The sequence below is a fragment of the Geotrypetes seraphini genome, chromosome 18 (assembly GCF_902459505.1).
Source record: "Geotrypetes seraphini chromosome 18, aGeoSer1.1, whole genome shotgun sequence".
NCBI classification, from domain to species: Eukaryota; Metazoa; Chordata; class Amphibia; order Gymnophiona; family Dermophiidae; genus Geotrypetes; species Geotrypetes seraphini.
In genome coordinates, this window is record NC_047101.1 from 32,487,294 (window position 1) to 32,504,574 (window position 17,281).

The 17,281-nt window shown below is 43.8% G+C and overlaps 1 protein-coding gene across 4 annotated transcripts in view; it reads right to left on the reverse strand.

The window, feature by feature from the left end:
- The window catches only part of TENM2 (teneurin transmembrane protein 2), a 1,365,678-nt gene that overhangs the window by 114,013 nt on the left and 1,234,384 nt on the right, over positions 1-17,281 (reverse strand). For all 4 annotated transcript variants that reach the window (XM_033927365.1, XM_033927364.1, XM_033927366.1 and 1 more), the window contains 3 exons: positions 13,561-13,680; positions 9,314-9,575; positions 7,181-7,448 (listed from right to left, as the gene is read on the reverse strand). In XM_033927365.1, the coding sequence (XP_033783256.1) occupies positions 7,181-7,448; positions 9,314-9,575; positions 13,561-13,680 (650 nt within the window). The remainder of the gene's footprint in view (positions 1-7,180; positions 7,449-9,313; positions 9,576-13,560; positions 13,681-17,281) is intronic.

A 17,281-nucleotide genomic window follows, 5' to 3' on the forward strand; every position in this document is an offset into this window, starting at 1 on the left:
ACACTTATTGAAAGTTTTAAAAATGAATAAAGATTAAAAAAAAAAAAAATAAAAATATATATATATAAGAACATAAGCAATGCCTCTGCTGGGTCAGACCTGAGTCCATCGTGCCCAGCAACCCGCTCATGGGGCGGCCCCAACAGGTCCAGGACCTGTGCAGTGATCCTCTATTTATATCCTTCTATCCCCCTTTCCAGCAGGAAATTATCCAATCCTTTCTTGAACCCCAGTACCGTACTCTGCCCTATTACGCTCTCTGGAAGCGCATTCCAGGTGTCCACCACACGCTGGTGGTAAAGAAGAACTTCCTAGGATTTGTTTTGAATCTGTCCCCTTTCAACTTTTCCGAATGCCCTCTTGTTCTTTTATTATTCGAAAGTTTGAAGAATCTGTCCCTCTCTACTCTCTCTATGCCCTTCATGATCTTGTAAGTCTCTATCATATCCCCTCTAAGTCTCCTCTTCTCCAGGGAAAAGAGTCCCATTTTCTCCAATCTCTCTCTATCTATCTCTCTCTATTTCTGTCTCTCTTCCTTTCTCTCTCTCTTTCTTTCTATCTCTCTGTCTCCCTTTCTCTCTCTCTTTCTGTCCCTCTCTACTCTCTCTATGCCCTTCATGATCTTGTAAGTCTCTATCATATCCCCTCCAAGTCTCCTCTTCTCCAGGGAAAAGAGACCCAGTTTCTCCAATCTCTCAGCATATGAAAGGTTTTTCCATACCTTTTATCAGACGTGTCGCTCTCCTCTGAACACTCTCGAGTAACGCCATATCCTTCTTAAGGTACGGCGACCAATATATATAATTTACCTGGAAACCCATCAATACCTTAAGATATATCTCTTAAGGATGTTTTTGATTTAGGGCTCCTTTTACAAAGATGCATTAGGGCCTTAACGCATGGAACAGGAGAAGGGCAAAATATAGCTATTGCCTACCCTTGATCCATGGCAGCAACCACAAAAGAATGCTTCTAACGTGATAATCATTGTATTTGCAGCGCTCATTAGTACTATTTATGGTTTGATAGTATATCTATGGGCATTGATTACGTCACTTGGACTCCTAATGCAGGCAGTCTTGCTGAAACATGGCCCAGCCCACCACATACCTAGATGATAGTCTATATTTGTTATATCGGTTGCTATTAAAGTGTGGTTCGCTCGAAGACCTGGCTCATTCTACTCTTTCTCTGGATTCCTTGGGACTTGTGCAGAGTGTATTTTCTCTGGTATTTGGTTTCCTGATGATTCATTTGCAATCGGAGGCTCAGGAAAACAATGTCAGAGCCTCTAATTTAAGATTTTTGAATTTTCTCATTACTCACTTTCTCTCCTCTTGAAATGCTTAAAAATATTTTAAAGATATATTGCTTTTGAATTTTCAAGAGATGGAAGTTGAGAGTGCTTATATTTCTAGGAAAACGAGGTTACAAAAAGGTGAGTTTGACCTCTGTTCTGGGGAAAATGGTGGAAGCAATGATAAAAGAAAACACCGATGAACATCTTGAAAGAAATGAACTTCTGATAACCAGCCAACATGGTTTCTACAAGGGTAGATCATGCCTTACGAATTTATTGCACTTTTTCGAAGGAATTAACAAACGGATGGACAGAGGAGACCCCATAGACATCATATATCTAGATTTCCAAAAAGCCTTTGACAAGGTACCCCATGAACGCCTACTTCGGAAACTGAAGAACCATGGGATGGAAGGAGATGTACAAAGATGGATCAGAAACTGGTTGGCAGGTAGGAAACAGAGGGTAGGAGTGGAGGCCACTACTCAGACTAGAGGAGGGTCACGAGTGGTGTCCCGCAGGGCTCAGTGCTCGGGCCGCTGCTATTTAATATATTCATAAATGACCTAGAAACAGGGACGAAGTGTGAGATAATAAAATTTGCGGACGACACCAAACTATTTAGTGGAGCTCAGACTAAAGAGGACTGCGAAGAATTGCAAAGGGACTTGAACAAACTAGGGGAATGGGCGACGAGATGGCAGATGAAGTTCAAATATTACATGTGGGAAGCAGAAACCCGAGGTACAGCTATATGATGGGAGGGATGTTATTGAATGAGAGTACCCAAGAAAGGGACTTGGGGGTAATGGTGGACATGACAATGAAGCTGACAGCACATTTTTTTTGATAATGGATATTTTCCCTGTTTCTACTTTCAACGTTTAAGGCCTCAGGCCAAAAGGGGACTTAGATGGGTTTTTTTTATTATGCCCCTCTTTGTGTATAATTTGATTGCTACTGTTGCAGGGCAAGAGAGATAAACAAGGAAAGGCACATGGGAGGTGCATAATGGGGCACATGGATGGGACATAGGAGTTGTATAAGGGGGGTACACAAGCAGAGTATGGGATGTGCATAAGGGGGGGCACATGAGCAGGACATGGGAGGTGCACTAGGGAAGCAAACTGGTGGAGCATGGGTGTATCCAACATTTATGCATGTAGCTTGCATGCTAAAATGCTGCATGTAGGCACATGCATTTATGCCCGCTATTGACATGGCATAAGTGAGCGCACCTAAATATAGCCACATAGATGCCAGCTTGTCCTAATATTCCATAATGTAATCTGGACACCTAGATGCCATTATAGAATTAGTGCTCAGCGTACTGCACTCAGGCACCAAATTTATGACACCCATTTATAGATCTGTCCCCTCTAGGCTTACCGTATTTGCTAAGTCAAAAAAGAGGACACCTGACCCCACCCCTGCCCATGGTACCCTGCCCACCCCTGCCTCCTGCTAGTTTTGCCCCTAAACTACTCTGTCCTCCAGCATAGCCCCCCCCCACCTAGGCCACCCTGGAGTTGGTTATGGCTTTTGTGAATCTCCCTTGTCCCCAGTACCTTCTCTGGCACAACAATTTAAAAACTTCTGTCAGTCATCAGCATTAACAACATGATTCTTCTGCCATCAGCCTGCCCCAGAAGTCTTCACTCTGCAGCATCCCACCTACGCGGGAACAAGAAGTGCTGCAGAGCGAAGGCTTCCGGGGCAGGCCAACGTCAGAAGGATCACGACGCTAATGCTGCTGGCTACCTGAAGGTACTGGGCACAGGGGAGATTCACATGAGCCATATACAACTCTGGAGTGGGGACTGGACTGGAGACAGTAAGTCCAAAGCCCAGACAAATTCCCTCCAGTCTAGGAAACCGTCCAGACCCTTGGACAGTACTCTAGAAAGAGGACATATCCAGGTAAATTCGGACGACTGGTAACCCAGGCTTCCTCTTCCTTTGCAGGTACAGTTTTCGATGCACCTAACTCCTCATCTTGAGGCATTCAGGGGGCAATTCTATAAGTGGGTACTTCCTTGTAGACACCTTGATGCATAAGCACCAGCTCTGTGGGTGCCTGAGCACCGCTCAATAATTTTCCCTGTAAGTCTATAGATCTGGGCAGCAAGCTCCATGGGGCAGAGCTAAGGAAAATACAGGAAGGAAATGCTTCTGTATCCTAGGTACTGCTCCCACCTCCCCAGCCTGTTGGCTGATTAATAGACTGCAGGGCAGGAGGGAATTACTATATTCTAGCAGCTGCCAATGGGGAACAGAAATGTAGCAAATACTGACAAAAGGAAGAGACAGATTCAGATAACTTTATTGGCATGACCATTTTACCTATGTTGTCAAAGTCATTCCTATAATTCCAGCCAGTGCCAGGTTTTGAAAAGCCATCCCGGGAAATCCAGATGTCTTGTAACTCTAAGTGGTATGTTATCCCCATATCCTTTCACATCATGTGGGCCAGGGAAAGAGGGAAGTGGAGAAATAATGGTGCTAAGAAGAGAATGGAGAAGAAATAAGGTAATGTTTGATAAAAGGAGAGAGAAGAGGGATGTTATATTGGAAATACCAATATTAAAGGAGGGGACATTATGCCAAAGCTGCTACCACCAAATGAGATGCCAATTTCCATTTTTGCAGAAGGCACTAGAGTCAATGCTAGCTCATCTCCCCAAGCCAATCACTTACTCTCTGATTGCTATAGCTCAGCAAGTGGGCTGGCACATTGTGGGTTGTTATGAATGTATGCCTTTGGGGTCACCGATTTCCTGCTGCTTTGGGGTTTTCAATTCAAGGGCAGGAACTGTGACTCTGCGGGCTGTGGAGCAGCTGATTGCTGAGCTTCCAAGATGATGGAGCAGCTCATAGGGCCTTTCTAGATGTTGAACTGCTATTGCATTTCACTCTGTGAGTTCCAGATATGACTAGTCTCTGGGGTTCTGGGAAGGGGGAGTAGGAATATGACATTGCCAAGAAGGGCAGGGATATAATATTTGAAATGTACGATGAATCTGCTTAGGAGGTAAGAGGGATGGGAGGGTGTAGCCTTTAGGGGAAGGGCACTGACTAAGGTAGAGTGAGGGAACCTAATAAGGGGAGAAATTAATAGGGGCAAGGTAGGTCAGATCAAGAGGAAGTAGGGTGTAGAGCAGTATAGAATGGGGGAGTGGAGTAGGTACAGGGTGTATTTTACACTTTACTCCAATACAATGGGTTAAACTATGAATTGAGCGAAAGAAGTGAGGGAAAAACAGGAGAATATGAGAGGAGGAAGAAGACGTTATTGTAGGGAGGGTTGAAAAAGAAGTGGGAATGGCCTGAGAGAAAAGAAAGTATATGGTGTGCTCAGGTTAGATAGGGAAGAGGAACTACTGAGGATTGGCTGGGAAGGGAGAATATAGAAACATAGAAACATGACGGCAGATAAAGGCCAAATGGCTCATCCAGTCTGCCCATCCGCAGTAACCATTCTCTCTTTCTCTCTCCGAGAGATCCCATGTGCCTATCCCAGGCCCTTTTGAATTCAGACACAGTCTCTGTCTCCACCACCTCTTCTGGGAGATTGTTCCATGCATCTACCACCCTTTCTGTAAAAAAGTATTTCCTCAGATTACTCCAGAGCCTATCACCTCTTAACTTCATCCTATGCTGCCCTCTCATTTCAGAGCTTCCTTTTAAATGAAAGAGACTCTACTCAAGTGCATTTAAACATCTCAATCATATCTATCCCTCTCCCGCCTTTCCTCCAAAGTATACAAATTGAGATCTTTTAAGTCTGTCCCCATACGCCTTATGACAAAGACCAAGCACCATTTTAGTAGCCTTCCTCTGGACCGACTCCATCCTTTTTATATCCTTTTGAAGGTGCAGCCTCCAGAATTGTACACAATATTCTAAATGAGGTCTCACCAAAGTCTTATACAGGGGCAAAAATACCTCCTTCTTCCTACTGGCCATACCTCTCCCTAGCATCCTTCTAGCTTTCGCAGTCACCTTTTCAACCTGTTTGGCTACTTTAAAATCATCACATACACTCACACCCAAGTCCCGCTCTTCTGTCATGCACATAAGTTCTCCATCCCCTAAACTGTACCATTCCCTTAGGTTTTTGCAGCACAAATAGATGACCTTGCATTTCTTAGCATTAAATTTTAGCCTCCAAATTTCAGACCATTCTTCAAGCTTCACCAGGTCTTTCTTCATGCTATTCATACCATCCTGGGTGTCTACTCTATTGCAGATTTTAGTATTATCCGCAAAGAGGCAAATCTTACCCGACAACCCTTCAGCAATATAATTTAAAAAAATGTTAAAAATAACAGGCCCAAGAACAGAACCTTGAGGCACACCTCTGGTAACATCCCTTTTCTCAGAGCAATCTCCATTGATCACTACCCTCTGTCGCCTTCCACTCAACCAGTTCTTGACCCAGCCCGTCCCTTTGGGACCCATCCTGAGGGCACTCAGTTTATTTATGGATTGTATAGCTGGGCCAGGGTGGACTGGAACACACAGCATGAGTGTGGTGTAGATGGGCTGGGAATAGAATGGTAATGAGTTGGGTTTGGAGAGGAAGAGACTGTCAGTGCTTCCCCTAGCATTTCTTTTGCACATAATTATGAGAGTAACAAGGGGACAAAATACAAAAGGCGAGTGATTGTCTTTTCTTGAAAATGATGGAACTAGTACAGTAGAGTTGAACAGGGGTAGGGATGGGATCAAGGCTTGTAGAGACGGGATGGGGGTGGAGATGTGTGTGCACTGCCTGCTGTGTTCTTCATTTAAGGACAGCCCACCATGTTTTAAGCTTCCTTTATATGGCCTTGGTAATTTATACCGAGTTGGAACACCCCCGATCAGTTTGAAAAGTTGGTTCCACTGCCTTGATGCCATGAAGGGAGCGCTTAGTCTATAATGGCATTAGCAGCATCGATGTACCTCACATATGGATAACTAGCATACATGCTCATGTCCCGCCCATGCTCCACCCACATGTACATGAACCCCTTGCACATAAATGCATAAAGGAGAGCCTAACCCTAGGCACCTACTGTAGTTCCAGAACTGCCCTGTAAGTGCACCCATGCTAATTATACGAGTGACATTGTGTAATCTGCTCCAATTTTCCACCCAGGGCCCACCCTCTAACACAGCACGCTGTTAGTGAGGGGTGTTTAGCATAGTAGATGTTTCTAGCACACTGTAGCCATTGCCTGGTTCAGCTAAATCCCGTGCTAGCTGCTTAAGTGAACAAGCCCCCTAATCCCCTTTAATCAGGAAAGCAGATAACGGCGCATAGAGAAGACAAAGAATAAGGGATGAGTGTGGAAAATAAAGTGCTGTCTTTCAGCTTGGCAGCCAGGTAAGAAGAGCTGAAGGACAGGAAAGAATTTGTCAGCCAAGTGACACTTTTCTTGTTGAAATTGCTCTTTTCTAGCATTCATATCGCTTCGAGTTCTAATGCCTGTACAGAACTCTTCCAACCATTGCATGTAACTGCAGCTTAATAAAGGAAGCCATGGTCCTATGCACTCAAGAACTGTCTATTTGGTACCTTTCTAGGATTAGGGTCTGGTCTGCTATAACCAGATAGCTGTACAAAGCTTGAAATGAACCAGAAAAGCTCATTTCAGTCTCAAGGATGCTGTGCTGACTTCAGAGACTGACTGCAATTTGTTACAAAGCAGTAAACATGAAGACCAAATCATTTCTCCTCTACACAGACACTGGAAGGCGGAAATAAAACACATTACAGGGAGGTCTCGTAACTGCTCGGAGGGACTGGAAACTTGGCCGAACATAAATATTCCATCAGTCTTCCCTATATACACTAAATACAGCTTCATCCTGTAAACGTTTCCATTGACATACCCACAGCGTCTGAAAGGCCATAAACCTTCTGACCATAGGCATCACTTTTGTCCCAGATAAATGTGTAGGCCAGATTGGGAGATGCCTGGAATGACTTCTGAAACAGATGTCCTTCTACCGCGACCATCAGATGTACTTTAATGAGGTTAACAGGTGCCAAGGATTGGGTCATCGTGATCTTTAACAATGCTTTATATCCAGGTGTACGAGAACTCAGATAGCACAGCCTCAGGTTTGAGCCGAACATCTCAATCTCTTCGTGAAGAACCTATGCAAGAAAGAGAATACGTGATAAGCTTTCCCTGGTTTCTGCACCTGACAGATTTTGGTTGTCTTACATCCATCTAACCCATTATCATTTAAAGTGCGTTCAATGTAGCTAAAGTGTTCCATGTTAGTTTTGGCATCTGAGCGAACTAAGCATGCAGTAATTATTTTGGGGTAATCTTTTTTTGGAGGGGGTGGAGAATGGGCATGGATGTAATAATCAGCTAGCAGGTTAGTGTGCCCATATCACGGGAACCTTAGCGCATGAGAAAGGCCTGTTTAAGGGTGTGCAAAACCCATTTTTTGGCTCAAAAAATGCACCCCCCCCCCCTTTTTAACAAAACCACGGAAGTGTTTTTTAGCATAAGCCGGCACTGCTCCCAATGCTCATAGAAACTCTATGAATGTCAGGAGCAGTGCGGAGCATTCGGCATACCAGCCTGCGCTAAAAAACGCTTCCATAGTTTCTTGTAAAAGGTGTGGGGGAGGGGAGGGGGGAGGCGTATAGGTAGCAGTGGATACTGGTACATAATAAGAAATAATGGAACACCAACTGTGCCGGGGGGGGGGGGGGGGGCACATGAGATTGGAGGGACAGCGCTGTCCTGTGGAAGAGACAGTCCCCTGAGGCCCAGAAACCTGTTCACTGCCAAGCAGTACAGTGAATTTTAACAAATTTAAAGACAAAACTGCACAATGCTTGCACAGTAAAACCTGGTTTACAGAATGTGAGAAAAGCCTCAGTAAATCTGGTTCTTTAAACTTTACAACAGGATAGCTCGATTCCCGTCCTTGAAATCCAAAGGCAAGCCAGGTTTTCAAGATAGCCACAATGAATCCGCATGAGAGAGATCTCCATACCAAGGATGCCTGCAAATCTTTCTCATGCGGATTCACTGTGGATATCCTGAAAAGCATGCTTGCCTATGGATCTCAAGGACTGGAATTGAGTAGCCCTGCTGTACAAGCTAGAAAAAATACCAGAGAACATGGACTCGCTCACACCACATTTTTCCCCTGGACATAGAATGGCAGAGAAGTACGAATGAATCTTCTCCAAAACCTAACACTCTAACATTCTTCTCCCCTCTGATCTTCATCTAGCCCTTCCATGGAGTTCCTTCTCATTACAATTCCTGTAAACCGTGCCGAGCTCCACAACTATGGAGATGGTGCGGTATACAAACCCAAGGTTTAGTTTAGTTAGTTTAGTTTAGAATCAGACCCCAAATGTTTACTTGTTTCTATCCTGCTCTGCTAAATATAGACTCATGTCTTCAGATTTGCACCTATTCCATCATTCAAGTAAGCCAAAAATTGAGCTGATGATAGCAAGCTTCTGCAGTATTCGTCTTTCATTTTTCAGAATGCGGGAGGTGCTTGACATAACAGAATGATGAATAACCATCTTTAAAATGTGTATCTTTCTGCATCACTACGGGCACAATGGGCTTATTTAATGTATGTTTTTTTGTTTTTAAACAGTGGTCTGCCGTTAGTAAAAGATTTAAACAGAACTGGACACTTATAAACTAACTGCGAAAGGAGGCCGTAAGAGATTGTAATTATGTGGCTCAGCAGCTTGCGATGACAGTGTAACACAAATGGGACACAGTAATGGGAAAAATTGGCAGCTGCTACCTCTAAAAATCAAATTGCAGATGTCTTAATATATCAAGTACTTTGCTCACATCAATTCCTGAAATACAAATAGGTTGTAGTACTGCAGATAAAGGTAAAAAAAAGAAAGAAAAGGAATATGCATGCATGCAAAATAACTTCTCAATATGGTGCACAGTAATTACTGCAGAATAAATTATTTTCATAAGATCAGATCTGCAATTTTTTAGCCCACTTAATTCTTACCTGGGTTTCTGGAACTATGGGGTTGTGCCCTGGGGCTGAACTAAAAAAGGTTGAAAGAGGGGATGAGATAATAATGGGATCAGGACGCACAAAGCCGCTTAAGTCACAGCTGGGAATGGAGTTCTCTTCCGTCTTCATCACCAGGGTGTCCATAGCGTAGAAGCTGTTCCATGGCAGCCAGACTGTTCTCTCCTGACTCATAAATGGGGCTCGTTCAAAGTGAAGAGTAAGGGATGATCCTCCATTGGCAATCAAGTCAAACCTAGAAAAATGGGACCTTTGCATAAAAGTGGAGTAGAACACCAGTCCCAGAGCAATGTATCTCCTAGCACACCGTTCACAACTTGTCAGATTTCAACCATTCATATTGGACATTGGCTTAATCCAATGACTACTCTGTACTAGACTGAAAATGTAATTCTCTGGAAATGCTCAGTTCTTAATCTTATTGTAAACTGCTTTGAATTCTAACTGATATTTGCGGTATAGAAGAAAAATGTATGGTATGGTATGGTATATACTGTGAACCAAAAAAAAACCCAACACACCACAAGGTCATGTTTCTGTGCGTATCCCATAGCAACAATTCATTTTCACAAGGTAGTGTTAAGGTGCGTTGGAAAATATTTACAACATTTTACATCAGCTTCATTCAGGACATGACACACTAAATTTCATAAAAATTGGCCGAATTCTGTGGTAGATATAATGAAAACATTTTGGTGTGATTTTTTTCCAGTTCACAGTGTATGTACAGTACTTCCCTGATATTCGTGGGGGTTCCGTTCCAGGAACCCCCGTGAATGTTGAACAACCGCGAATACGTTTTTTAGCGGGGGTGACAGGAGAGGGCAGCCGGAGAGGGCAACTGAAGCGCCGGCGAGTGAAGGAAAACTCTCGCGGTATGCTCCTTCCTGCACTAAAGTCGGGCCTCACCAATCAAGAGATGCATGTCAAAGCAGCTCCTGATTGGTGAGGCCCGACTTTAGTGCAGGAAGAGGCGGTCGGAGCATACCACGAATGACTGGGACCGTGAATCGCCGACTGCGAATGACCGGGAGAGCACTGTATACATGGGTGTTATAGTGAAAATGAACTCTTCCATGTTGAAGCTGTCAAATGATGCCACACTTTTTAACGTGTAGGTTTTGAAACTGCTGCTCTTACTGAACAACCCTGATAAACAGACAGATATTATCCAGCATTCTTAGTTTTACAAATGCCTTTGTGTTTGGCAGTTTCCCTTTATCAAACAATGGTGGAATTGACAACATCTCAACTAGGACATCCCAATCACTGCTTTGAGGCTCTCTGCCTTCTATTCTGTTTTTACCTGCCCTTATTTGTTGTACTCATAAAAGGTGGTTAAATACATAAATTATATCTTCAACTTTAACTGTGGTAAAAAGAGCTGGAAGCATTTTTCTTTCTTCTTTTGTAAAGATGAACAAGGAAGTGGCCTCATGGTCTGAGCTGTTGTCTGGGGTTTTAATCACACCTCTTCCACTGAGGCCTATGGTGACCTTAAAACAATTATTTTACCTTATATTATACCAAACTCTAGGCCTTCAGGCTCGGATAGGGTTTCTAGATGTCCGGATTTACCCATGTCCTCTTTTTAGAGGGCATGTCCGGGCATCCAGATGGCTTTTCAAAACCTGACACTTTGTCCGGGTTTTAAAAAGCAGATCGTGTCAGATGGGGCATCCGCGCATGCAATGCAGTGACGCAATGCATCTGCGCATGCGTGAATGCCCTCCCGACTGACAAGAACAGGCTGAGGGGAGCGGGGCAAGGGGGCATGGTGTGGGCATAATGGGGCGGGTGGAAATGGGCAGGCCTGGGGGCGGATCTATGAGCTCGGATTTTATGTAATTAAAAGCCAGTAACTCTAGGCTAGGACCTTCTTCCTGTACCTCAACTGTAACTTGCCACAAAGATGGGTTTTCCCAGGCAACGAATTTCACCTAAACTCCAAATCCAACACACTGCTGCTGGCTTGCTAATCTAATCTAATCTAATCTTATTTTATAGGACAGTATGGGGCTGATTCTATAAAGGGCACCTAACAATTGGCAAAATACCCTTAATAGCCTCAATAATTGCTAAGAAAAATATGTAATTGGCTGATAGGCGCCCAAATGGTCCTCAAGGCCTACAACTACCTCGACTTTAGAAAACTACTCAAAACTCACCTTTTTTGAGACCAAGACCCTTAATGCCCTTTTCTATCCTCCTCCTCCCCCCCTTCTGACCTACTCCCCTCCCCCGTCTCCCTCCCTCCCCACTTCTTCTCTCCTTGCTGTTCGCAACTCTACGATCAATTTGATATGTAACCACTTGTAACTTCTATCTCCATGTTATTTGCAACTCTATGATCAATTTGATATGTAACCGCTTGTAATCTCTGTCTAACTAATGTGAACCGCCTAGAACTCTTCGGAGTATGGCGGTATACAAAAATAAAGTTATTATTATTATTATTCAATTTTATAAAAGATAGGGACATGGGGCTTAGCAGTGCCTAATGAAGTGGGCATTTCTGTGGACGGAGTGTGATTTAGGTGCCACTGAGCACAATTCTCCAAAAACTTAGGAACCTGAAATGTAGGCCTTTAAAACCCTGGCCTACATTTCCGGCCTATGTTAGCTGTGATTCTGTAAACAGCACCTAAGTGCGACTGACACGCGGCTGGTACCATTTTTCTAGGTGCCAGCCAATTAAGGTCTGTTTATAGAATCAGGCCCTGAGTGTTAGAAGATAACTCCTTTCTGAAAATGACACACTCAAGAAGTCACCCAGCAGTGTTCAGTATATAGAAACAATAGATATTGTAACAGTTCAAATGTTCTCACAAACTCAACTACAGTGGTACCTCGGAATCCAAACGCTCCAGAACTCGAACGTTTTGGAATCCAAACCTTTTTTTGTAGTAAATTTTGCCTCAGAATCCAAACTCTGCTTTGGAATCTGAACGCCCAGTTCACATAATATATATATATGTGTGTGTTTCTGCCCCAGAATCTGAATGCTGCTTTGGAATATTTGTTAATATTTAACCTTAAAATCCAGTGTATTTACTGTTAAAATTTGAGTTTGTGGGACCCAGGAACGAATTAATCCAGTTTCTATTATTTTCAATGGGAAAAATTGTCTTGGAACTCGAACGGGGTTTTGGAACGGACTAAGTTCAGATTCCAAGGTATCACTGAACAACAAAGCTTGATTGGTAAAATAAAAGGAAAGGAGATGAGACTTGATATACCAACTTTCTATGGTTACAATCAAATCAGTTCACATAATATATACAGGTATTTATTTTCTATGTACCTAGGCAATGGAGGGTCAAATGACTTGCCCAGAGACACGAGGAGCTGCAGTGGAAATTGAAAACCAGTTCCTCTGGTTCTAAGGCCACTGCACTAACCACTAGTCTAGGGTTACCAGATGTCTGGATTTCCCTGGACGGCTTTTTAAAACCCGGCACTTTGTCCGGGTTTTGAAAAGCTTCCCAACAAAATCGCATCGGGAAAGGGCATCCAGGGACGCAACCTGGTGACGCCACACACACACGACGTCATTGCATCGCGTCCGCATATGTGTGCGGATGCTGTCTGGGGGCAGGGCTGAGGGGTGGAACAGGGCATGAGAGAGCCGGAACTGGGTGTTCCTGGGGGGCATGGAGATGGGTCTGGATTTTCCCGAAGGAAAAAGATGTATAACAGGTTTCAGCTGGTGCAAGTCTTCGTGCCCAAAGTTGGGTGTGAGAATCCCCACTAGGTGCTATTCTACTTTTGTAGAATAATGCTGAGCACTGATTTTTCCTGGAGCTTATTTTTTAGCGCCATTTACTGAATCTGGCCTTCTATGCATACTCTTTCCGTTAACCTCAGCATATATATATTTCACATTAAGAAGTTGCAATATTGTACTGCTATGTGAAGAGACCAAGATTTGATGCCTGGTTCTGGCTTTCTACTTCCCAACTCGGCACTCACAATCCTAGGGTGTGGTGGTGTTCAAAGATGGCACAGATTGGTCACATGTAGCGCCCAGGATTGCAGGGCTCCCTGGCCAACTATTGTCACTGCAATGACCAGACTACAGGAAGTTAGGAGAAGACATAATAGTGGGGAAAGAATCATCTCACACTTGTAAGTGAAGCCCTATTGCAACCGATCAGTTTGAGCTGAAAGCCAAAGAAGAGCAGGAGGAAAGCAACAGATCGAAAAAGAGATTCACTTACGTCCCATCCTGACGAGTAATAGTATAACCGTATGTTGGGTATTTAACAAACGACACATTGACACCAACTAGTGGAGTTCCATCCGTAGTCACCACTTGGCCTCTTATCAGAGATATTAGACTGAAAGAAGAAGAATTACTATTAGCTGACTGTAAACTGACCATATCCAAGCAGCAAGTACTTCAAAGGCCAAAAGAGGTTTTGTTTCAGTTTGTACTTCAGAATTCATAGTATACGGAGAAAGCAGAAAAGATATGAAATTACAGACAATTCCAATACCATCACCAACCTCATTTTGTAATCTTTCTTGGATCCCAAAAGGAGGTTCGACATTCTTTTACCTAGGGTTACCATATTTGTGAAGACAAAAAAAGAGGAAACATGACCCCACCCACAGGAAACCCACAACCCTGCTCACACTCCACCCACCATTCCACCCCACACCCCAGTCAATACCCCACACACCTTTCACCCATTTCCTTGATCTCCCTTCCCATCCTCTGTACCCTTTAAGTGCTTCTCTCTCTCTCCCACTCTCTTCAACCCTCCTCCACCACAGCTGCTTCTCTCTCCTTCCAACCTCCCTCTCCTGTGGATGCTTCTTTCTCTCCAAACATTCTGAAGGTGCCTCCTCTCTCTCTCCTTCCAACCTCTTCTCCTGCTGTTTCTGTCTCTCCCCTCCCATCTAGTACTACCCTACTCCATGCTCTTTTCTCTAGAATTCTCTCCTTTCCATAATGTTTCTCCAGCCCTCCTTCCTGTTTATCCAGTCCCACCCTCTTCCAATGTTGATTCTTCAGTCCTCCCTCCTCAGACATCCAATGATGCTAACTTCCCCTCAACCTCTCTTTCCAGCTCTCGACTCCCCCACCTACCTCCTCCTTACTGCTGTAATTGAATCTGTGGGCAGCCAGCTGCAGCAATGAGATGAGCCTGTTGCCGTTGGCCTGCCCCAGAAGCCACCTCTCTGCAGTGACTTCCTATTCCCATGTAGGAAGGCCAGAGGCAGCATCCAGAGCACGCTGACGGCAAAAGGCTCACCTCGTTGCCGCTGCCCAAAGATTTAATTGCAGTAGCTGGGGTGGAGGTAGATGGGAGAGTCAGGAGAGTCGCCTAGACCTGGAGTGACTCCCCAAGTCCCCTTAATGTACTGTTTGTCCCAATTAGATTGTAAGCTGTTCTGAGAAAGGACCATGTTGAATGTACAGTGCTGTGTATGCTTTTCAGGGCCATAGAAATGATAAAAAATAGTAGCACTAGAGATTCCCCCATTTAAAAAAGCCCTCCAGACACCTGGACAGTCCTCTAAAAAGAGGACATGTCCGGGTTTTCCCAGATGTATGGTAACCCTACTTTTACCTATTTTGTGTTTTCCTGTTTTTCAGACCAGTGTTAATGATTTTTAAGTTGTTTCATTGCATAATATGTTGGTGCATTCTCCATTCTTTTCAGGTCAAGCCAAAAGAAAAAAAAAATCCTTAGCACACACCAAAGGTTGCTACCATGTGTTAAATCTGGTGTTTAGCATCTGGCACAGAATTTTATGTTAAGGGAGGGGAAGGGTGAGAAGAACAGTACCGAGGTTAATGGGTATTACATTAGCTGCAAAGTAATGCCGTTACTATTGATCAGTTATCTACATTTTGAAAGGTGTAGTTAACTCAGGGGTGGGCAACTCCGGTCCTCGAGGGCCGGAATCCAGTCTGGTTTTCAGGATTTCCCCAATGAATATGCATGAGATCTATTTGCATGCACTGCTTTCAATGCATATTCATTGGGGAAATCCTGAAAACCCAACTGGATTCTGGCCCTCGAGGACCAGAGTTGCCCAGCCCTGAGTTAACTGCTTCCCATGACTACTGCTGCTTCTCCCTACTTGTTAGGAATACCTAGGGTTGCCAGATTTTATGATCGTAAAATCCAGACACCCTAGACCCATCCCCAGTCTTGCCCTAGCTCTGCGTGCTTTGGTTGGGCAGGAGGCAATCCGTGCCTACGCGGATTGCCTCCTGCCCAACGCGATTGAGAGGAGGCTTTTCAAAACCCAAAGTGCCGGATTTTGAAAAGCCATCCAGACCTCCAGACATGTCCTCAAAAGGAGGACTTGTCCGGGGAAATCCGGACTTCTGGTAACCCTAAGAATACCCCCACTCATCTCCATATCTTACCATGAAGGTGCTGTTGCTAATGTATTAAGTGTTATTTTACTTGTTCTCTTAGGCTTCTGCGGCTGGCATCGTAATTGTTTCTGTTGTCTTGGTAGGTAGAACATGCTGTGGCTGTCTTCTGGGTGAAACATTGGTTCTACCTGCCCAGATGCGGCGAGACCCGGACAACAGAAACAATCAGTTATTTTACTTATTTTTTTAGTAGTTGCTCAAGATGAGTTTTATTCAGAGGGATGAATATTAAATTTTTACCTCAGGCAACAGAAGATTAAGGACTTGATATTCAAAGGGATTTAGCAGGCCGCTGACCATTCAACCAGCTAAGTGCCACTGAAATATCGTAGTTAGCACTGAACACATAACTGGCTACATTGGGGGTGTTCTGTAGGCGGAGTCAACACTTGGACACTTAAGTGCTGAGATTCAGTATTGAGTAGCGGGCCCAAAAAAATGAGGTAAATTGGAGATGGCAAATTTAAACCTAATAATAGGACTGACATGAAACAGTATAAAAATACTATACTGTATATAGTGATGTAACAGACTAGTGTGGTATTTACTGATGTTCCAGTCCAGGGACTTTCTGGGGACAACATTTAGCCAGTGGCGGTCAGCGTTTCTTTAAACTCTGGCTGTCACTAGCTAACCTAGACATGGATATTTTGTGTTGAACGCTAACCAGCTTCTTTCACTGAATATCCAGGTCTGGGGTGGCTGCTGAGAGTTGCTTGGTTGCCACCAAAATTCAGTGGCAGTACTGATTAATTTATGAGTCTTTTTGCTTTCCTAAATAAACTACATAGTTAGCCAGGTGCTGCTGTTGAATATCGGTGGTGCCCAGGTAAATCTCACCCCTGCCCTATTGCCACCCCCAGACTGCCCTAGCACTAACCTTATAGTGCCAGTCTGTAAAGATATTTAGTGTCGCTATCCGGTTAGTGTTGTTTCAATCTATAAAGATATTCAGTAGCATGAATATGTGGGCATTTACTCAGTTTCTTATATAAGAACAAGTTTAAGTGTTTATGTTAAGCTATATAGGCAAGGTTTGCTCTGTGAACTTAAATCCCCAGAGAGCTTTGCTTCTCTCAGAGAGTTAGGCTGTATCCACAGATCTTAAGACCGCCCTTCTTCTTCAGTCTGAGAAAGAAAAGTTGCCATGTTTGTGGACCATATGGTTATATGATAACCTGAGACTAGCACTGTAGTCCTTACCAGCTTTTTCACCTTTATTTCTAACAATCTAACGCAGCTTAGTTTTATATCTAAGACTGGTAAACAGTGTTATCTCCACAAGGTGTGGACACACTCCCAGCTCCCTTTTTGAATAGGAGAGTAAGAAGATTCTGTGACAAAGTTGAACTGCCTTGAAGTCATCAATTATAAGTGTTATTCTTTACTTCATGTTACTGAAGAAAGCTGTTCAAGAAATACAGAGTCTGGCTGGTAACACTAATATTATAGAAGTAAGGGTTAACTGAAGAGGAGCTTCATATAATTGCCAATATAACTCAGAATGAGTTCAATAGTGGTTGGGAATTCAGAGGAGTCCT